At 39.5% G+C, this 24,149-nt stretch overlaps 1 protein-coding gene across 2 annotated transcripts in view; it reads right to left on the bottom strand.

The window, feature by feature from the left end:
• piezo2a (piezo-type mechanosensitive ion channel component 2a) overlaps nt 1-24,149 on the bottom strand; it is a 197,240-nt gene that overhangs the window by 40,681 nt on the left and 132,410 nt on the right. For both annotated transcript variants that reach the window (XM_084103452.1, XM_084103453.1), the window contains exons 25-35: nt 20,300-20,465; nt 17,730-17,973; nt 17,327-17,423; nt 15,387-15,552; nt 14,280-14,369; nt 12,711-12,832; nt 11,688-11,759; nt 10,736-10,839; nt 8,463-8,583; nt 391-477; nt 113-279 (exon numbers count right to left, since the gene is read on the bottom strand). In XM_084103452.1, the coding sequence (XP_083959578.1) occupies nt 113-279; nt 391-477; nt 8,463-8,583; nt 10,736-10,839; nt 11,688-11,759; nt 12,711-12,832; nt 14,280-14,369; nt 15,387-15,552; nt 17,327-17,423; nt 17,730-17,973; nt 20,300-20,465 (1,436 nt within the window). The remainder of the gene's footprint in view (nt 1-112; nt 280-390; nt 478-8,462; nt 8,584-10,735; nt 10,840-11,687; nt 11,760-12,710; nt 12,833-14,279; nt 14,370-15,386; nt 15,553-17,326; nt 17,424-17,729; nt 17,974-20,299; nt 20,466-24,149) is intronic.

Raw genomic sequence — 24,149 nt, 5'->3', positions numbered from 1 at the left:
AGGAACGTATTTTGCGTTTTGCAAAAATGTTGCCAGAGGAACGCTTTTCCAATGAGCCTGTGTTGCACAACAGCATTCAGCAGTGTGTGTGTGTGTGTGTGTGTGACAGTACCTTCTTGACCTCGTGTGTGAGCATGCAGCGCTCGATGCGCAGGACGCTGGAGATGTCGATGTGCTCCTGACAGATGGAGTTCAGCCAGGCCGTGAAACTGTCCAGCAGGGCCAGGAAAAGCACCCAGGAGAACTTCACGATGTTAAACACTCGTTTCATGATGTTATCTGGAGCGGAGAGAGCAGAGCTCTCTGATGAACGTGACGCATAGAACTCATCAAGGTTATAGTAATAATAATAATAATAATAACACGAGGAGGCCGTTGAAGTGTTCATACCTGGACCTTCAGACACCTCCTCCTCCTCCTCCTCTTCTTCTTCTTCTGCTACACCTTCCTCTTGATTCTCCTCAACGGCCACATGCACTGCACAGGGAGAACACACTACATCAATAAGGGCTTTCGCACCGGATAGTTCTAGGAACTGACCACTAGGGGGGGTCCCAGAGAACTAATGGTTCCCCTAGGAATTATAATTATAATTATTATTTTAGGAAGGTTTTCTGGTTGCATTCGCATCGCCAGTAGGAACTCTGAAGTGATGAAAGCCACGTTTTTTGTTGGGACTTTTATTTTGACAGCGCTGAGAACGACTGAGCTCACAGTGTTCGCATTCTCCGTGTTCATTAGTTTACGATCTGTCTAACAGTCCTGTCTAATAAGATAGAAGTATTATACATAGAAAGTAGACAGTAATGAAAAGTTATAGCGCATGTCGTGTGGTTGATGTGCAGAAACACATAATCATGTTTCTCTCGGTCTCCTCAAAGTTGCGTTGGGTTTTCTCCTCAGCGTAAAGGTTAAGAGCTCCATCTATCACTGTTTCCCATGTTCGTAGAGTTAGTTTCTGGAGTAAATATATAGGCTATGAAGGGTTACAAATTTAAGAATCTATTTCAAATATGCTTCTGTACATAACATCATGGTAAAGAATCTTTTAAGGTTAAGATCTCAGCAAAGTTGCAATTTCTGTTCTCTCCTTATTGTCAGACTGATGGGATTAGCACACGAATGATTCACTGAGAATCTCACCTTTTGTTCTGCAAATGGCTTTCGGACCCAAATGGCTCTTGGAGCCTTATGCTGATTGAATTAGGATGGGCCAGACCCTCAGTCTAGGGCAGGGGTCAGCAAGTAACTTTGGCCGCGGGCCAATATTTTTTTTAGCCAGTAGATGGCGGGCCAGCTACACAGCGTAGGCCTATGGATACAAATTAAATACTCTTATATACTGTAGGCCTATAATCGCGGAATATGATGGGTCCGTCACCGTCCGTGGATCATTCGTTCAATCGTTTTTTTCAAATTAAAACCAAAAATAAAAAGATGAAAAACGACTTGTTTTTCCATTATTTATTTCCTGAACTAAAATGAAAAAAATGAATTTCTGATTTTCTGATTGTGCTCAGATCAAAAATAGAAAAAAATAATTACTGGATTAGACAAATTTTAATTTTGATTTAGAATTTAACACCTTAGGCATGATATATCAAGGAAATCATTTTAAACAGATCAAGTACTATTGTGGTAACAGATTACAGCCATTTTAATAAAGGTGTGAATAGCAATCATGCCTCATTCGCTTACAGTCCGACTTTTGAACTTTATTCCTTTTTTTATTATTATTATTTATTCGGGACACACACATACACACCTAAAGGTTTAAGAAGGTCTGCGCGGGACTGTTTTTTCCCGTCCCGCTCCCACAAGGTTCTATTCAGCAACCGCTTAAAATACACTCTGTGTTCACCCACTTTATTTCCCGACCTGAGGGGTCCGCAAAATTTAGATCTCGTTTCCATAATCTCACATTCAAATGTCTCTAACGGAAAGGAGATTATGTAGCCTATAATAATTATAAATGCTATACAAAAATTGGGTTCGTGTCAATATAAATATTAGGCTATTTTAACATTGTACTGTCAGCAGAGAAAAAAAATGCCACAGCAAAAATGTATGAAATATAAATAACATAAATTGAATAGGACAAAGCCTATCACTCAAATTTCAAAGCAACATAAACGAAAATCATATTGCCCTACTGACAAATGAAGTAGGCTATTTTCTGCCGAACTATTTCAAACATCCTTGCAAAAAAAGAATGTTGTTGACTGACAATGGTTTCAGTACCAAACAGCTCCTCAGAGCTCGGTGTACAGGTGCTCAGAATGAAGTGCGGATACGCTGTCAAAAGATGTCGGGAGTGGGTTATTGTCAGTCAGACCGCCCGCTCAGTCCAAAGTACACCGGAGTTCTGACCACTACCGTCTTTTGACGCGCGAATGCACACAAAGTGGTCAAGCGTATAACTAGACGCGGCAGGCGCGAATTTGACGCGCTATTCGCGTCCAAGTTTCAAGTTTCAAGTTTTCACTTTATTTATCCTTAGAAAGGAAATTTAGTGTGCAGCAGGATATCTAAAAACAAAAACAGGATAAGAGCACCACCAGATGCCAACAACATTATAAACACAACACAGGATACACATCAACACAACAATGGAGAATACATTCCTTCCCCAGAACCAATGACAGAAACCAATACAATACACGATCAGTGTGTCATAATGAACAATGACAAAAAATACAAAAAAATATACTATATAAAAAAAATTCATAAGATATCACCTAAGTGAATTCAGAGTCCTAATAGCCACAGGAATAAAAGAATCCCTGGCACGTCTGGTTCTTAACATGGGTAGCCTAAAACGGCGACCTGAGGGGAGCAAATTAAACTCCCCAAAAAGTGGGTGATCAGAACAATTTAAAATGTGGTTAGCCTTACCCCGGACCCGTTTATCATATATATGTTGCAGCTGTGGTAGCTGTACCCCAACCACCTTAGAGGCAACATTTACCAGCCTAGCTAGCTTATGCTTGTTGATCATTGAAAGGCCACTGTACCACACCACAATACAAAATGTCAAGACTGATTGAATAAAACACTGGTAAAACAAAGTCATCAGAGTCCTACACACGCTAAATGATTTCATCCGAATTTCATCCGATTTCATCCGGTTTCATTCGGTGAGTTTCACTCCATTCAAAGAACCAATGCAGACCAGTACAAATGTGTTTTTCCTCTGCGCCATTCAGAGAAGAAGTTAACAAACAGCTGTAGAGTTTGGTTAACTAAAGATGAGCCTCTAAAAAAGTTTTTCTTTTAGAGATGAAATTTATCCTCTGTTGTTGGCAGGGAAGATTAACAGTTACATGTTAATATTGTGTGTATGCTCTTGCTAGAGAAGACCTATCTGTAAGCTAGAGAAAGTTAGCATCAAGTGCTAATAGTTGGTATCCTTTGCTTTAGACAGAGAAGAATTAGCTTTACGTGCTAGTTATTTCTGTTGATCCTCTGTTCTTGTCGGCAGGGAAGTTAAGTGTGGTAATTTGGAAAGTTAACAATAGTTAAGCTGTGTTAACAAGATTGTACCCTCTGTTTGTAAGACAGTAGAGAGAAGTTTTAGTGTTTTGTGATTGTGAAGTAACAAAGGAACTCACAAAATGGTTAGAAGGAATGCGAGACTATTTCCCACAACTGAAAAAGCTGGACGAGCTACACCGTTATGGACAGACAATGAGTTTAAGTCTTTGTTATCAGAGCACATGGACACAATAGTGACTGAGCAAGTCAGATTGAATTTAACAAGGAAATTTGACATTGATGCAGACAAAGTATGGTCAATTGAAGATTGCAAGAAAGTGTTGGGTGCATGTATCAGGAAGAAAAATGTGAAAGGCATTATCTGTTGTCACAGAGAATTTAGCTTATCCATTGTACAAGAACAAGCTCAGTGTATTGCTAAGTTAAACGATCAGAACAAACAATTGCAGACTCACATGTCCTGTCTCAAGACAAAGGTGGGCCATAACAAAGCCTCAACCAAATGTGATTTAGAAGACCAACAGTCAGATGAAAGCTATCCTGATTTACAGTCTTTTGATAGAATAGAGGACAATGTCAATGCAGATGTAAATGTAAATGCAGTTGAAGTGTGTGGAGCTAGACAAAAGCCTCAGGGAAAAGGTGTTGATACAGTTCCATTTGCAACCCCCATACGTCAGGTACAAGCAGTCAAAACACCTTTAGGTCCTAAAGACATAGAGAGACTTGCTGAAAGTTTGCCATCAGTGCAAAGAAATTTTTCTGAGTTTAGAAGAGAGTTGTCCAAAAAGATGCGGCTCTATGAAATGTCTCTATCTGAAATCACCCAGCTAATATCACAGATCTTGACTGAGTCGGAATTCAATGATTTTGAAAGTGCTGTAAGCAATTCCGAACTGCAACATGTCAGTAAAGGTGATTTGAGAGAAGGTGTTTTGAAAATCCTAATGAATATCTTAGGACCCAAAATCGATTGGTCGAAAATGACCAATTGTGTACAGAAGAAGGGTGAAACTGTTTGTGAGTACACAGAACGATTCTGTCAGTCAGCTGCAGTGTACAGTGGAATTGCAGACACGCCAGAGAAGGTGTTAGGTGATAATGGCCCTTTGGTTCGCACATGGTTTCATTGTCTTTTGCCAGAACACAGAAAGGCGTTGCCTTACTTAAACATCACATGGTGTACAAGAACCCTGTAAGACATCTTGGACAGTTTAGTTACTTGGGAAAGAGACTCTGATGTCAAAAAGAGAGTAAGAATTGCAGCAGTTTCTGTTATGGTCAACTCAGAGAAGAAAAAGAAACGCAAATGTCCTAGAGAAGCCAGTTGTTCTTACTGTGGCAAGCACGGACATTTTGGAAAAGAATGTAGAAAAAACAAAAATAACTTAAGACAAGTTAACAATGTTATGCAGCTTTTACTACATTTGTTTGCTACTTTGAAATTTGTATTTTGTGAGAGTTTTTAAGAACTCTCAAATGAGGGACTGAAGGGTTACAAATTTAAGAATCTATTTCAAATATGCTTCTGTACATAACATCATGGTAAAGAATCTTTTAAGGTTAAGATCTCAGCAAAGTTGCAATTTCTGTTCTCTCCTTATTGTCAGACTGATGGGATTAGCACACGAATGATTCACTGAGAATCTCACCTTTTGTTCTGCAAATGGCTTTCGGACCCAAATGGCTCTTGGAGCCTTATGCTGATTGAATTAGGATTGGCCAGACCCTCACAGTCTAGGGTGTTACCTTAACCTGTATACTTAATTTGCATGCTTTGTTCAGAATCTCCACCTCTATGTAATCCCTCCCCCTTGGAATGTATATAACTACAATGCATACTGTATTAGAGTTAGATCATGTTGGAAGTACTACAGCAACGTACAGCGGAGTTCTCAATAAAGAATAACTTCCGTTGAACGCGATCCCAACTGTCTCCTGGTCTCTGCTTCGATGAAAGAAAACTTTACAACAGCTATAATCTGTGTGTTTACACAGCCTTTTTAAAAATGGCGGGTGCTGGTGTTTCGCGTGCGTTCGGCCAATCAGCGAACACTAACGTCACGGATAGTTCCTATAGACCTTATGTAGCCCCACCCCTTTTCAGCGCTGCGCTCGTTGTCTTTTGTCTGTATTTTCACAGCGATCTTGCGTATTTATGAATGAACGGCTCGTTTAAAATCTTCCCAGTCACTGACATTTGTTAAGACATCTGCTTTAAACATTACAATCCTCATGATAACTTTTGTTAACTTTAAAATTAGTAAATCCACTTTAAAAGCTAATTACTCCTGGACAGCGATGCCATGGAGATATACAGAGCGACCGCAAAAATGGAAGTTCAAAGACAATATTCTAAAGATGCGGCGCCCTCGTTTCTCTGGCGCAAAAGGTCCATAGCGCTGGTTTAGACCAACTCTGAAGTAAATGAGTTCCTCCAGAAGGAGTTCCTAGAACTAAAATCATTCCTAGTTCCTGCGGTGCGAACACGCCGACATCCGGGAACTTCCGCCAATAGTTCTAGGAACGTTCCTCTGGTGCGACAATAATGTTATTACCATATAATAAGCACATCTCTCTCTCTCTCTCTCTCTCTCTCTCTCTCTCTCTCTCTCTCTCTCTCTCTCTCTCTCTCTCTCTCTCTCTCTCTCTCTCTCTCTCTCTCTCTCTCTCTCTCTCTCTCTCTCTCTCTCTCTCTCTCTCTCTCTCTCTCTCTCTCTCTCTCTCTCTCTCTCTCTCTCTCTCTCTCTCTCTCTCTCTCTCCCAAATGTTTCACCAAAGTTTAGTTTTTTGTAATTTTACACAATTTTATCCTATGTTCATATTTCTATTCTGGAAAATATGCTAATTATGGCATATTTAATTACATAATGCATAATTTACATATTTAAACAATTAATTTTCATAAAACTTGTAATGCAAACTTTTTTGTTGTTGTTTTTTTGTGTGCAATTTCTTATCTATCTATCACCTGGGGAAGTGTGGAACTATTATCTACATTTCCCCTTTTCACCTGGAGTGTCTTGCCTTAAATATATGAACTGAATGTTTTATTGTCTCTGTCTGGCGGCCGAGTCGGCTGAAACCCCGTCCAGGCGTCATATGGGATGAATCGACCGGAGCGAATGCAACACAGTCCCAGGAATGCCGGGCCTGAAGCCGCCCACCAGGAGGGATCTGGCAGCCGGAGACTCGGGCCTGTGTCCACACAGAGGCTTTAATCAGGCGCTCGATGTTCCCAGGAGTCGCGCTGGAGTGTACAAGACGTCTATTAATGACCCGAGCGCGGCGTTCTGAGGACCAGAGCGGTCCAGACCCGTCCTGAAGCTGACATGAGCAGTGACGAGGGCCCAAACATGCTCCAATAAACCAGCAGATCATAACTTCTGAAACCCCGTCCAGGCGTCATATGGGATGAATCGACCGGAGCGAATGCAACACAGTCCCAGGAATGCCGGGCCTGAAGCCGCCCACCAGGAGGGATCTGGCAGCCGGAGACTCGGGCCTGTGTCCACACAGAGGCTTTAATCAGGCGCTCGATGTTCCCAGGAGTCGCGCTGGAGTGTACAAGACGTCTATTAATGACCCGAGCGCGGCGTTCTGAGGACCAGAGCGGTCCAGACCCGTCCTGAAGCTGACATGAGCAGTGACGAGGGCCCAAACATGCTCCAATAAACCAGCAGATCATAACTTCTGACACGTCCACTGTATTTAAAGTGGGTTTATGGATCTGCATTTTTTTTATTGCATTTTCTTGAACACTTACACAATGTACCAACACATGTAATGTACAAAAATAAAACAAACAAACAAACACCGGGGCTCATATTACATGAAAAGTGCAATAGCACAAACCAACACTGGATAATACAGTGTGTACTCTGGAAGTCAGTTAACAATTCACTGCCATCAATAATAGCCACAGACCCACTGTAAAACATGAATCATTAGAATGATTTAAAAAAAATTAAGGAGATAATTAAAAATATTGTGTATATTTTATTAAGAAAATTGTGGTTCGGTGTTTTATTGAAAATATTGAGAACATTTCACTAATAGAACCAAGAGATACATTTTCCTTGTAAATTTTTGAGGCTTGAATTGAGGAACTAATAAAGCTGATAAAATTAAGGAGAAAGGGCAACCTATTTATTTTAAGAGAATTAGCTCAATTATGCGGTTTTATTTAGAGACAACATTGTTAGTTCCCAGCATGCTTTGCACATGGCTGGAAATGGAGAGTAAATACTGAAATGAAGTGTTATTTAATGTGTTTTTGAGTAAAGGGAAACATCTGTTAATGTTTAATGTTCAGTTATGTTTGACATTTGAAAGAGTTTCTATTGTGTTGAAGTTTTGATCGTAACATGCAGAAGAGCAGGGCTTATGTTGTGAATAACTGCATGTATTAATATTCTGATGCATGTTGCTTTGTTCATTAAGCAATAACTAACTAATGATAGAGCAGTAACGAGTGTGTTTCTGTGCTAGCAGCTTACAGTCTGTTAATAATACAATATAACTCAGAGTCAAATATAAACAGGTCATTTCTATTCATTTGAATTCACACAATTATGAGTAAAAATACTTAAAATAAAAAAGCAAATTTCACTAAAAATATGAAATTCATTATGTCATAAACTAAATAAATTTGGGGATTTTACATGATTTATTCAGGAAGATTCCATGAAAGAAATCAAGCCTTAACTACTCAAAAATATGTGTAATATTGTTACCATCATTTTTTTTACAGTGTATAAGCAATAAAATAGGGTTGATATAGTGCAAATTAAAATATATTTCCATATGAAAATAATATCTAATCAAGCATTTTGTTCCTCCTCTATTATATTGTTAATATCCCCATGTTTGATAAATAATGGATGTGCATGTTAATGATCTCCCCATAGTCAATCCCGATGGATCCCCGAGGAAGAGTGTGGTGTTTAACGAGATGAAGAGTGTACCTTCCTTCGGCTCCGGCTTGTTTGAGATGCTCTCCGTGTATCTGTGCCAGAACCGTCTTCTCTCCTTACTCCGCTCTTTCATGGCCGTTTTCGAGTCCGTTATCCAGGCGTGATACACAAACTGAGAAGCAAAGGATCACGTCAGGCAAAGATACGGACAATGTGGGAATCCAAGTAGTGAGATACGCCACGTCTAATGTGTTTTGAATTTAGCTAGAGTTTTATTTTGAATCAGTGTTTGAGCCCAATTGAATTGTTCCTCACAAAGAGTCTTACACACATGCAGGGTTATAAACGTCCCAGTACAGGACTCAGGCTAGCCGTTAGCTGAGCTAGCGAAACACACCGTTTTAAGAAAAGCATGACTTTAGATATCCCTGTCAATCAAAGACACCAACACAACACACACGGCGGGACACCAGCTTTAGGGGATGTTTTGCTCCAAAGAACAGAGATTCTGATGCCAGGTCTCATCCAGAAACCCAATGATTGCACTGTTCACACAGGAGAAAAACACAGCCTCTGTTTACAACCAAACCCAGAAGAACCCTCGCCTCACACATGCATCAGGGCTGGAGGATATCACACACACACACATATGATGAAGACGTGTTCAGTCTCTGGATGATATTCTATCTATCTATCTATCTATCTATCTATCTATCTATCTATCTATCTATCTATCTATCTATCTATCTATCCATCCATCCATCCATCCATCCATCCATCCATCCATCCATCCATCCATCCATCCATCCATCCATCTATCTATATAGATATCTATCCATCCATCCATCCATCCATCCATCCATCCATCCATCCATCCATCTATATAGATATCTATCCATCCATCCATCCATCATCCATCCATCTATCTATCTATATAGATATCTATCTATCCATCCATCCATCCATCCATCCATCCATCCATCTATCCATCCATCCATCCATCCATCCATCCATCCATCCATCCATCCATCCATCCATCCATCCATCCATCCATCCATCCATCCATCCATCTATCTATATAGATATCTATCTCTCCATCCATCCATCCATATAGATATCCATCCATCCATCCATCCATCTATTCATCTATCCATCTATTCATCTATCCATCTATCTATATAGATATCTATCTCTCCATCCATCCATCCATCCATCCATCCATATAGATATCCATCCATCCATCCATCCATCCATCTATCCATCTATCCATCTATTCATCTATCCATCCATCCATCCATCCATCCATCCATCCATCCATCCATCCATCTATCCATCTATCCATCTATTCATCTATCCATCCATCCATCCATCCATCCATTTAATCATGTTCATTTATATAACACATAAGAACCGTTGAATCAGTTTTAAATAAAGTTATTAACGTACTGAACTTTAAAAAAATTTGAAAGTTTTAGAAATGAATCAAACTTAACAATTCTAACACAATTCTTTGCTACTGTAGTTTAATATTTTAATTTTAAATACTAGCAAGGTAATAATAATAATAACAGTCTGTCGGAAACTAATTTTGTATTGCCAGCAACATTATCTCAATAAATATCTCATGAGTATGTAATATATCCCCCAGCCCTGCATGCAACTGCAATCTACTGCAATCTACTGCATAATACACTGCATTTCCATGGCATGCAATGCACCGTTTCTGCTCCGTCCACACGCCAGGAGACTGACGTGCAGCAGCTCAAGCTGTGTTCGGCTCGATCTGCTCTCCAGTTACATGAGCACAAGAGCCTCACGTTTCATCCATTAATGCATGTATATTGTGCAACTGGGAAGCAGGAAAATGCAACGGCCATCGATGCCCATCGAGGACAGAGCTGACACACACTATAGCATACAGAAGAGAGGAGATGAATCAGGCGTTGTGAAGTACCTTGGCTGCCCTGATTACACACTGCAGAACAGTTTTGGGCAGTTTAATGACAGACTTTGGTAAAGCCAGCAAAGCAGACGCAAACTTTCGGATAGCTCTCTACAAGAGACGACAGAGCAGGGATTGAGTTAGTCGGCGTGAGGGTCTGCGCTAGTGCTGGTATTAGCAGTTAGTGGTCTGGTGAATAACCAAACATTGTTAAGTGCTGAGGGAACAAAACAACAGTACATTGAAGAAAACATTTTCACTGAGCCATTTAGCTTACACACATTTTAGTTGGGAAGGACACAATGAAGCACGATGTTACAAGACGTGACCTAAAAATGGGGATGTACATGCATTTTAGCACAGGATAGTCTGGGATCTTTACCTGGAACGCTGATCTTTTGGGAGGATCTTCATTCTTTTTGTCGTCCTCTTCCTCCTCTTCCTCGCTATCGGTCTCAAATAAGTAATAATTGCCACTTCGAACCACTAAAAGAGGCGACAATCACACATCACTTCCTTTGAAGCGGGGTTATTATCGTTAACTAGAACTGGTAAAAACAGCTCTGTTTATTCAAATAAAGCTGGAATTAAATGAAATATAAATATTAGTTGAAAAACTTAAACTAAATGACGATTACAAATGTTGCCTTAGTTGGGAATCGCCAGAAATAGGTTAAAGTTTAAGCACTAAAATTTTTAACTGGAAATAAATAAAAGCTAAAACTGAAATAAAAATAAATTAAACCTGTCTGTCTCATCAAGGCACATTTCCCAATATTAATAATAATAATATTAAAAATATAAGCAAAATGGCGAAAGCACATAACGAAATGAGTTAAAATTAAACTAAAATTAACATAAAATAAAAGCAAATTCAAAATATTAATACAAATAAAATAAAATATAACACTATTTTGAAGTCAATACAATAAGCACATACACAGTCATTTCTTGACTCATGTATTAAAATCCTTTAAATGAAGTCCTTTAAATTATTTTTGGAATACCCAGAGAAAAATCTCATCTCAATTTCATCTCAATTTTTTTTTATTATTATTTTTTTTTTATTTAAAAACAGAAACAAATGATGCTTTGATGTGAAATACTTCTGTGAAATGCATCTCTTTTGTGATATTTCTGTTTCATGAAATCTGAGCTCAATCTGAGACATTGTTGAGATCTCTGGGAAACCCAATGTGTTTTTCTCTGGAGACACATCTGAGAAACTGAACTGCAATATTCATCTGAATGATATCAGATCAACACTGAGATCCTGTAAAATCATTTCGGTTGCAAATGTAATTATGGACATGAGAAGAGCAAGAGATACTGACTGGATGCATGATCAACCCAAGGCTTCCACCATTGCTTCCTCTTGCCTTTCTTCTTCTCTTTACTGGCCTCTCCTGTGATGTACACACACACACACACACACACACACACACACACACACAGAAACATTAAACCTGTTTCAAAGAGTGCACATTTACTCTGAGGTTTGGTATGCGCGTTTCATGTGTTTTAGATTTGATTGTAATGCATTTAACGCCGCTGTTAAGCGCAGGCACTTGTGGAATTCACAAATCTACAGTCACACACTGATGTTGGACTAAAGTGTGTGTTTGGACAAAGATACACTCAAACGTGTGTGTACGACAAGACACATTTTTATTTTTGGTTTATGTGAATTAAATGCATTCTAGTTATTAATATATTTGTAGTATTCTCAGGAAACTTTCCAATATGTGTGCCATTGAATTACTAATATTACAATTAACTGGATACTGAATTATACATGTATTATTTGATACATTTAATTCTGTTTATAGTACACTGAAAAAAAAACTATTTAGTATAGTATAATGAAAAACATACACTGCCGTTCAAAAGATTTTTAAAATGCTTTTGAAATAAGTCTCTTCTGCTCTTAAAGCTGCATTTATTTGATCAAAATTGTGAAATATAATTCCAATGTAAATCATCTGTTATCTATGTGAATATATAGTAAAGTGTAATTTATTCCTGTGATCAAAGCTGAATTTTCAGCATCATTACTCCAGTCTTCAGTGTCACATGATCCTTCAGAAATCACTCTAATATGATGATTTATTATCGATGTTGGAAACAGTTTCATATTTGTGTTGAAACAGTTATACATTTTATTTTCCAGGATTTTTTGATGACTAGAAAGTTCAAAAGAACAGCATTTATTTGAAATAGAATCTTTTGTAACATTATAAATGTCTTTACTGTCACTTTTGACGGATTTAATGCATCTTTGGTGGGAAAACTTGATTTCTTGATTTTCAAATGAAAATCTGACAACTGCTCTTAAAATGCTGATTATGTAAATATACCTTCATCTTCATCCTCTTCCTCCTTCACTACTGAGTGACTTTCCCCACTTTCCTGAGCCAAAGACAACATCCTCTCTTTCCCTCTCTTAAACTTCTGCTGTCGGCTTTTGATGCGGTCCATCCTGAGAGACACAGACAGAGGAAAAGTTTAGCTAGAGTTGACCTAATTTAGCTTTTCCCTTGAACACAATCAGAGTATAATTGAAGATAAAGAGGCAGAGAGGGCAAGCAAAGAAAAAAGCTTGGCAAGCCTGAGATATCACTGCTTGTCTTAGGTTTTTATGCTTGAATGTTCAAAAAATTATTTTGTTATTTTCCCCATATTCTCCATTGTTGCGGCTCCTCTCTTCCCAGTCTGTCAGTAACGCTCTGTTTAGTTCCTGTCTCTATGAAGCCCCTCCTTCTGAAAAGCACACTGTGCTCTGATTGGTCGGCTGTAGCAGTGTGTTGTGATTGGTCGAGCACTTCGAGTGTGTGTGGGAAATGTCCTGCCCCATAACCACCAGTTTAAAGAGGTGGTATAATGCCCTTTTCACAAGATGTAAAATAAGTCTCTGATGTCCCCAGAGTGTGTGTGTGAAGTTTTAGCTCTAAATACCCCACAGATATTTTTATATATCATGTTAAAATTGTCAGTTTTTGAGGGTGAGCAAAAAACGCACCGTTTTGTGTCTGTTCCTTTAAATGCAAATGAGCTGCTGCTCCCGGCACAGGGGGCGGAGCTTCAACATCTTGCACTCACACACACATGCACTGAAAATTTCAAAAACTTTTAGGCTTTTATGTTCAAACCGGAGTCAGACAATGATGGAGAGACTCAAGAAGAAGTGACAACATGTAGAAGCAACAGGACATTTCTGAATGGTTAGTTGATGAATTTATGTAGCTGATGTGTAGTTATCTTCTAGTCATTGATTAGCATATTCTTTCATGACAATCTATAAATTGTGTTCAGGGGGCGGGGTTTATGTAAATTCTAGGGTTGGTGATGTCACTAACCCGGGAGGAAGCTCGTGTAGTCTCTACCAGCCGTTTGTTGTAGTCCTTAAAAAGCGATTTCTTTAAAAGCAAATATCTCCCTTTGCTTTGAACTTTGAGCGTTGTAACTTTGCAGATGTTGTTTATCCTCAAACAGCAACATTACACACTAACTAAAGTTAGAAAAGTGAAATCATAATCAACCACCCCTTTAACACACTACTAACTAACTCAACCAGGCCCCGCCCCTTTATTCTGCGTATCAATTATTATAATGAGGAATATTGTGACGTGTTCCCGGAAGAAACTCAAGACTACAATGGAGGCGTTTCAGGAGTTCAGAAACACTGACACTGATATAGAGAAGAACTGGAGCTTGTTCATGATCAAACAGCAACACTACACGCTAAAGAAAGATGGGAAAAGCAGAATAGCTCCTCTAAGAACCATTAAGCAATACAGAATCTCATTTATTTGTGTTCATGCATCAGTAAGCACATGATTTGATCGGACTGTGTGTAAAAGAATGCAGCAGTTGGCAGTAAACAATGAGACATTGTGAGTCCCACACTGAGCCGCTCATGAACTCACTGTCTCTTCAGTAGATCCATCGACTTCTTCTCTTCTTCTATTCTGGCTTTAACCGCCTTCACAATGGTCGCCTGAAACAACTCCGCTCCTCTGACAGACGAGAAACAAAGAACAAACACACAAACCACAGTCGGAATGAGTCCAAGATGCTCCTAATAAACATTACATTCTGAAATATTAAGCAGTTTTAAATAAGAGTCAAAATGTGCAAGTGCTTATTACAGTCACACCAACATGTAATCAGACACATTTCTCACATCATCACAGTTTATTCGCTATAGTTCAGAGAATGGTAATAAAATATGAGCAGAACTCAGTTGATGTTTGACTGGTTTTGTCCGTCCTTCTGTTAGACTGTCTCACACATGAATTATGTTGAATATCTGTCAGCTGTTAAATTTAACTACACAATTAGATAATACCAGTTTAGCTCAACCAATCACCAAGCAATGCTTTATTGTGTTCAGTCTGTGTGTAAAAAGAGCATTAGCAATTACAGAAAACACACTTCAGCAAAACATGATCAGCTCAAAGTGGCCGAATCATTTTTGGTCCCACATGTGTATAAATGTCACTGGTAGTCTCTGTATGAAGAATTATTGGGTATAATATGTCACAGTTTACTTTATTTTGCTCTCCTCACTAACAGAAATGAACTATAGTGTCCTGATCACACTAGTAAAAACATATCAAAAATGATATCTGGTGTCTGAATCATGTTTGGTTTGACTGTATGTCTCATTTGTTTGTTTTATGAAGCGGTCATGTGATCTTGATATTTCCTAGACATTAAGTAAAAAACAAACAAAAAACAGACTATTCTGATTACATCGACACACAGGCACAGATGAAAAGTGTAACTATAATCATCTGTTAACAAACAAGTATTCATTACTTCAATCAGCTCATTGTTTCTGCAGTAAATTATTACATTGTTTAAATTAATACTAACTGATTTTATATATGTACATTTCTGAAATACATAACTTAGTCATTTACTTCTGATAACAGATCACTGTAAATTGTAATGTGGACTCATGCCCTTTCTGTAAAGCTGCTTTGAAACGCTGTGTATTGTGAAAAGCGCTGTGAATGGAGCTGTTGTACCTGGAGGCGAGGACCTGAGAGGACCGGATGTCGGCCACGACGTGCAGGAAGTAGTAGCTCATGAAGACTCGTCTCTGCAGGAGGAGGAAGGCGAAACAGATGCTGTCCCAGATGATGCCGGCCTCGTCACTCGGCAGCTCACACTGCTTGTGTGCGTTCTGCTCCGCTGCGCGACATAGTGCAACATCAGAGCGCAATCAAGCTGTTATTAAAACTGATGTTAATGAGCAATCACCATCACACACCTGCAGGTGCGGGGGAGAATAGACCAGACCGGTCAGGAAACAAGGAAATCCCGCACACTATCAATACTTGCAAACGAGTATCAACATTTTAATAGCAACGTTTCGGTCTCATGACCTTCATCAGGCATATAAAATGATTATACATAAAAAAATATTATTATTATTATTCATTATTATTAACAGGCACATTAAAAGTGATATTAAAATGAGCAAATAATTAACCTTTTTAAGCTATAAAAATGGTTTCCTCAATCTGAGTGGTTCAAAACTTGGTGACTTTTTTTGTTGATATGCAATCTAATCAAACAAACAAACGAAAATCATGTGGACATTAAAAAAAAGACATTTTTCAAAAAGCTTAGCCTTTAGAATTTATTACTACAATTAATTACATATTGTAAAAACAGTGAGTTAAAGTGCCACTATTTTAAAAGTTCCTAATTTTGTTTTGTTTTCTTCTTCTACTACAGGTTTACATGCATCTAAGGTCAAAATTTTATAATAATACACATCGCAGCATCAGCTCTTTTCTCTCAGTGTCTGAAATTATTCAATAAAGGATTCAGTCTCTCTAAACCTTGCCTCTCCGAGAGCTGCTCTGCTCTGATTGGTCAGACGGCTCAGTCTGTTGTGATTGGTCTACTCTGCTCTGATTGGTCAGACGGCTCGGTCTGTTGTGATTGGTCTACTCTGATTGGTCAGACGCCTCAGTCTGTTGTGACTGGTCTACTCTGCTCTGATTGGTCAGACGGCTCGGTCTGTTGTGACTGGTCTACTCTGCTCTGATTGGTCAGACGGCTCGGTCTGTTGTGATTGGTCTACTCTGCTCTGATTGGTCAGACGGCTCGGTCTGTTGTGACTGGTCTACTCTGCTCTGATTGGTCAGACGCCTCAGTCTGTTGTGACTGGTCTACTCTGCTCTGATTGGTCAGACGGCTCAGTCTGTTGTGATTGGTCTACTCTGCTCTGATTGGTCAGACGGCTCAGTCTGTTGTGATTGGTCGACCGCTTACAGCACGTGTCAGAAACCAAACTCTCATCATCATATCTGAGTCTCAGCTCTTGATCTCAGTGATACGAACAGTAACGATGGCGTGGGTTTTACCGTATCAATCTCAGAAAACAGCGTCTTCTCGACACGAACAACACGAACCAAACTCTTCCAGTCTCAGATAAACTAGTGTTTGAGGGCGGGGCTAAGAGACGCTGTTCAGCCAATCAAGACCAGAGGCTGGCATTATGCAAATTAGTTGAGAAGTGAAGAAGTGAGACTGGAATTACTGACACTCTTTTCAGTTCAGAATCGCTTCTTTCTTTTAGGAGACAATAACTCCATTTATCTGCACTCTTTGCAGATCTTTTACATTCAGCTGCATTACACACTACATGACAGGTAATATACACACAATAGGGGCACTTTAAAATGATTAATTAACATAATAATTTTAAAATTACATTGTATATATTTTTTTAGTTGTTTCACACATTACAATCACATCCTATAAAGTGAGTCCAAAGGCGGCATTTTTATAATTTGTCATGCAAGGTTAATTTTAGGTTAGATTCAGCAGTTACAGTTAGATTTCACAGTTTTCAGCATAAAAACGTGGGACTTGTGGCACCGAAAAGTCATAGGAATGTTGAATGTGAGCATTCAATTTCTTGAACCAAAGAGGAAATGAAAGCATAACTTACGTTTTGAATACCCTTTTATAGTGCAAGCCAGACTGAACAACTGGATCAGCCAGCAGTGATTCGCCACCAGCGCTTTTATATATCCACAGGCCGCTACCTGAGAGACAAGAGAACAGAAACTATAACCACATCCAGCAAAGATATCATTTCTGTGTATCTCAAATGTTGGACGAACCTCTTTGAAAGAGAACATTGTTGTTTGTCAATGAGAAATAGTTTCCATTTGTCACCCTCAAGTGTGTAATTATTCATCAAATCCGACAAACACTTCTTTTCACTCCACACCCTCTGAATTCAGAGCATTTTTAACAGGACGGCCCAGACGCTATCATTTATTTCAGCTCACGGATATTTAAAGCTAATTTACTACACCTTGAATGAACCAAATTTATGAGATGCTTACTGAGAGAATGTTTTTCATGGTGATCACAAACACGTTGTACGCTATGAGGAAGTCCCAGTAATGAAGGATGCTTTTGATTGGCTTCAGTAACAGCTCGCCTCCAAAAATCAGGAAGTAGAAGCATGCGACCAGGTAACCCATACAGAAGATGCTGATGCGTGTGGTGCCCGTGATGAAGATGATGGTCAGGACGAACCAGAACAGGTAGCTGAACATGATCACTTTCAGCATATCCAAATACGACCTGCAAAATGAAACGTCCTTTTATAGATCATACTTATATATTTGACCTCATACTTACATACAGTAGTCAACATTTGAAGAGGATCAAAAAAGTTCAAAGTTGTCCTAAAACAAGACCGAGTATTGTTCAAAATTCATGTATAACTTTGATGAGAGGTTTTGATCCACTTAAAATGTTGACTACTGTATATTCCCCTCACTCACTCGTTTCATTTGCTCCGGATGAATATTATTGGTGTTACAGGGCCTGAATTTCAGTGTGGGATTGTGTGTATTGCGCATAATTTCACTCATTCCTGCAGTTTTAGTGCTCACACCCAAAGTACACACACATAAAGCCATCTCTCAGAACTAAATTGAGTTCTTTTTCACTGCTTATTGCGCTTAATCAGTCAAATACACACAAAATAATGTCAAAATGCCAGTCTTGACGAATCTTCACGTAAACACAGTCAGTTACAGTATGTTGAATATAACTGAAAGTAAACAGTTGAGGAAGAAAAAGCACGTGTAACAGTATAATGGATCTGTGCATCAGGTCTTAAAGTGACACCAGCCTAATATTCCTGCTGCCAAATTATGAGATAATAATAAATAAAAAATCTATATGGCAGTTTTTCTCCATGGTATCGATGTCAAAATTGTGGTCAGTGAAAATGCTGAGTGGCTAGAAACTTTGAGAAAACCACTGATGAACAAAAAAAGTTAATATCAAGCCCTGATGATGATAATCATAAATGTTTCTTGAGCATCAAATCATCATATTAGAATGATTGTTGAAGGATCATGTGACACTGAAGACTGGAGTAATGATGCTGAAAATTCAGCTTTGATCACTGGAATAAATTTGGAATAAATACACTTTACTATATATTCACATAGAAAACAGCTGATTTACATTGGAATAATATTTTACTATTTTTTTGCATAACTATTTTGGTGAGATATGATGATATTTGCAAGGTGAGGCCGTTATTGGCCATTCTATCTGGTAAAGTCCTGTTATGAACATTTTGAAAGTAACAGCAGTCCTGGTTTCCTCATAATTACACATATCACATTAGCTGGTTATTTTGATTTATTATTGGAATATGCAACTATAATAAAAAGGATAATCATGAAGAAGTGGAAAAACTGACCGCACTTGTGATATCCTCTAAATATGATCAGAGCAGCAGACAGGCATCATTAAGAGCCTCCAAATTCCTTCATCGCCATCATCATTTCTAATTGTTTGCACTGGCTGAAGGCAGCAGAGAGTGTGCAGAGTCACTACAGCTGATGGATGAATGAAGCAGAGATAAACTGCACTGTCCTGATCTAGAGTCACTATTCATCGTCTCAATTTACTCTACAATATCAAGCAGAGGAAGCTCAGCTGATCCTCAGAAAACAAACTAAGGTTTGAAAAAGAAACGATGCAATTACAATTGAAGTGTATTCTGGGCCATATTGGATGGCAGTAAAAGTAATAAAAGTATTAGAGTTGCTTTATGTTTTAACTTTCTTAAGTTCCCCATTTAACAATATATTTTACATGCAGCTTCATAATGCCATTCTCATGAAGTTTAGGCAATATCACCTCATATAAACACAACACTTCATATCATATTCAATAAACATAGCTGTAAATAAGTCACATTTTTGGGGCAATGAAGAAACCGAGTTCATGTTGATGGTTGTGCTACTTGAATATAATGCAGGTTAAAAACATCTGAATGAAGACATTTTAGGCGTGCAACTGAAAAATCCAGTACATCCATTGAAATGTGTTTTGCATGTTTTGCATGAAATGTAGACGCAAGTAGATTAAAACAGTGTCCAGTTTTATGCTGTACATGTGTGAATAATGCAGTAAAAATAACCACAATTCTTAGCGAATAATCAGAATAATGAAAATTGCATGTAAATGGGAGTGAAGAGGTTTGTAATGTAAACATCTAACTGCAATGAATCCTTGCTCTGATTACTGAAAATAATCACACTATTGGTGCACATGTAAAAGTAGTTTGTAATAGAAACTGGGAGTGGGGGGTAAAAGAAATATAGTGTGTTTTTTCAGCATTTTAATTCAGTTATATTATTTTAATATAACTTTTTCTTTTTTTTAAGTCATTCTGCAGCCCTTTTTTGCAAAGCAATATGATGTTGGCTAAAAGCACAAGGAATACAAATCCATAATGTTATTTTTGATTTAAAATGGATACTTTTTTCAAAGTATTTCAAAAGATCAAAACATCAAATAAAAGGCTAAATATAATATATAATTATGAATATAGAACTGTATTTGATAGTGAGTGAGATCAGGTCGTAGGTGATGGTCTGACCTGCAGTGGATGAAGTCGGGCACAGGGTTGTGTTGGCTGAAGCTGGCGGCATCCAGGTCTCGACAGATCTCCACATTATCACCGGCCAGCATCTGCACAGGCGTCACACACTCCTCCTCGAACACACGGCCCTGCAGCGACGCGCACAGCAGCAGCAAGAAGTCGTCTACACACAGAACCACAGTTAGACCACAGCAAGAAGTCGTCTACACACAGAACACCAGTTAAACCACAGCAAGAAGTCGTCTACACACAGAACCACAGTTAAACCACAGCAAGAAGTCGTCTACACACAGAACCACAGTTAGACCACAGCAAGAAGTCGTCTACACACAGAACCACAGTTAGACCACAGCAAGAAGTCGTCTACACACAGAACAACCACAGTTAAACCACAGCAAGAAGTCGTCTACATACAGAACCACAGTTAAACTTCAGCAAGAAGTCGTCTACACACAGAACAACCACAGTTAAACCACAGCAAGAAGTCGTCTACACACAGAACCACAGTTAAACCACAGCAAGAAGTCGTCTACACACAGAACCACAGTTAAACCACAGCAAGAAGTCGTCTACACACAGAACCACAGTTAGACCACAGCAAGAAGTCGTCTACACACAGAACAACCACAGTTAAACCACAGCAAGAAGTCGTCTACACACAGAACCACAGTTAAACTTCAGCAAGAAGTCGTCTACACACAGAACAACCACAGTTAAACCACAGCAAGAAGTCGTCTACACACAGAACCACAGTTAAACCACATCTAGAAGTCATTTACACACAGAACCAGTTAAACCTCAGCAAGAAGTCGTCAACACACAGAACACCAGTTAAACCACAGCAAGAAGTCGTCTACACACAGAACAACCACAGTTAAACCACAGCAAGAAGTCGTCTACACACAGAACCACAGTTAAACCACAGCTAGAAGTCGTCTACACACAGAACAACCACAGTTAAACCACAGCAAGAAGTCGTCTACACACAGAACAACCACAGTTAAACCACAGCAAGAAGTCGTCTACACACAGAACCACAGTTAGACCGCAGCAAGAAGTCGTCTACACACAGAACCACAGTTAAACCTCAGCAAGAAGTCGTCTACACACAGAACCACAGTTAAACCACATCTAGAAGTCGTTTACACACAGAACCACAGTTAAACCTCAGCAAGAAGTCGTCTACACACAGAACACCAGTTAAACCACAGCTAGAAGTCGTCTACACACAGAACCACAGTTAAACCTCAGCAAGAAGTCGTCTACACACAGAACCACAGTTAAACCTCAGCAAGAAGTCGTCTACACACAGAACACCAGTTAAACCACAGCTAGAAGTCATCTACACACAGAACCACAGTTAGACCACAGCAAGAAGTCGTCTACACACAGAACACCAGTTAAACCACAGCAAGAAGTCGTCTACACACAGAACCACAGTTAAACCTCAGCAAGAAGTCGTCTACACACAGAACACCAGTTAAACCACAGCTAGAAGTCATCTACACACAGAACCACAGTTAAACCTCAGCAAGAAGTCGTCTACACACAGAACCACAGTTAAACCTCAGCAAGAAGTCGTCTACACACAGAACACCAGTTAAACCACAGCTAGAAGTCATCTACACACAGAACCACAGTTAAACCTCAGCAAGAAGTCGTTTACACACAGAACACCAGTTAAACCACAGCAAGAAGTCGTCTACACACAGAACCACAGTTAAACCACAGCTAGAAGTCATCTACACACAGAACCACAGTTAGACCACAGCAAGAAGTCGTCTACACACAGAACCACAGTTAGACCACAGCAAGAAGTCGTCTACACACAGAACCACAGTTAGACCACAGCAAGAAGTCGTCTACACACAGAACACCAGTTAAACCACAGCAAGAAGTCGTCTACACACAGAACCACAGTTAAACCACAGCAAGAAGTCGTCTACACACAGAACACCAGTTAAACCACAGCAAGAAGTCGTCTACACACAGAACAACCACAGTTAGACCACAGCAAGAAGTCGTCTACACACAGAACCAGTTAAACCACAGCAAGAAGTCGTCTACACAAAGAACCACAGTTAGACCACAGCAAGAAGTCGTCTACACACAGAACAACCACAGTTAAACCACAGCAAGAAGTCGTCTACACACAGAACAACCACAGTTAAACCACAGCAAGAAGTCGTTTACACACAGAACCACAGATAAACCTCAGCAAGAAGTCGTCTACACACAGAACCACAGTTAGACCACAGCAAGAAGTCGTCTACACACAGAACACCAGTTAAACCACAGCTAGAAGTCGTCTACACACAGAACCACAGTTAAACTTCAGCAAGAAGTCGTCTACATACAGAACAACCACAGTTAAACCACAGCAAGAAGTCGTTTACACACAGAACCACAGATAAACCTCAGCAAGAAGTCGTCTACACACAGAACCACAGTTAGACCACAGCAAGAAGTCGTCTACACACAGAACACCAGTTAAACCACAGCTAGAAGTCGTCTACACACAGAACCACAGTTAGACCACAGCAAGAAGTCGTCTACACACAGATCAACCACAGTTAAACCACAGCAAGAAGTCGTCTACACACAGAACCACAGTTAAACCTCAGCAAGAAGTCGTCTACACACAGAACAACCACAGTTAAACCACAGCAAGAAGTCGTCTACACACAGAACCACAGTTAAACCACAGCAAGAAGTCGTCTACACACAGAACCACAGTTAAACCTCAGCAAGAAGTCGTCTACACACAGAACCACAGTTAGACCACAGCAAGAAGTCGTCTACACACAGAACCACAGTTAGACCACAGCAAGAAGTCGTCTACACACAGAACAACCACAGTTAAACCACAGCAAGAAGTCGTCTACACACAGAACCACAGTTAAACCTCAGCAAGAAGTCGTCTACACACAGAACAACCACAGTTAAACCACAGCAAGAAGTCGTCTACAGACAGAACCACAGTTAAACCTCAGCAAGAAGTCGTCTACACACAGAACCACAGTTAGACCACAGCAAGAAGTCGTCTACACAAAGAACCACAGTTAAACTTCAGCAAGAAGTCGTCAACACACAGAACAACCACAGTTAAACCTCAGCAAGAAGTCGTCTACACACAGAATCACAGTTAAACTTCAGCAAGAAGTCGTCTACACACAGAACAACCACAGTTAAACCACAGCAAGAAGTCGTCTACACACAGAACAACCACAGTTAAACCACAGCAAGAAGTCGTCTACACACAGAACCACAGTTAGACCTCAGCAAGAAGTCGTCTACACACAGAACCACAGTTAAACTTCAGCAAGAAGTCGTCTACACACAGAACAACCACAGTTAAACCACAGCAAGAAGTCGTCTACACACAGAACAACCACAGTTAAACCTCAGCAAGAAGTCGTCTACACACAGAATCACAGTTAAACTTCAGCAAGAAGTCGTCTACACACAGAACAACCACAGTTAGACCACAGCAAGAAGTCGTCTACACACAGAACAACCACAGTTAGACCACAGCAAGAAGTCGTCTACACACAGAACCACAGTTAAACCTCAGCAAGAAGTCGTCTACACACAGAATCACAGTTAAACTTCTGCAAGAAGTCGTCTACACACAGAACAACCACAGTTAAACCACAGCAAGAAGTCGTCTACACACAGAACAACCATAGTTAGACCACAGCAAGAAGTCGTCTACACATAGAACACCAGTTAAACCACAGCTAGAAGTCGTCTACACACAGAACAACCACAGTTAGACCACAGCAAGAAGTCGTCTACACACAGAACACCAGTTAAACCACAGCAAGAAGTCGTCTACACACAGAAC

This window comes from Abramis brama (assembly GCF_963993115.1).
Source record: "Abramis brama genome assembly, chromosome: 24".
NCBI classification, from domain to species: domain Eukaryota; kingdom Metazoa; phylum Chordata; class Actinopteri; order Cypriniformes; family Leuciscidae; genus Abramis; species Abramis brama.
This window is presented reverse-complemented; position numbering and strand designations above follow the sequence as displayed.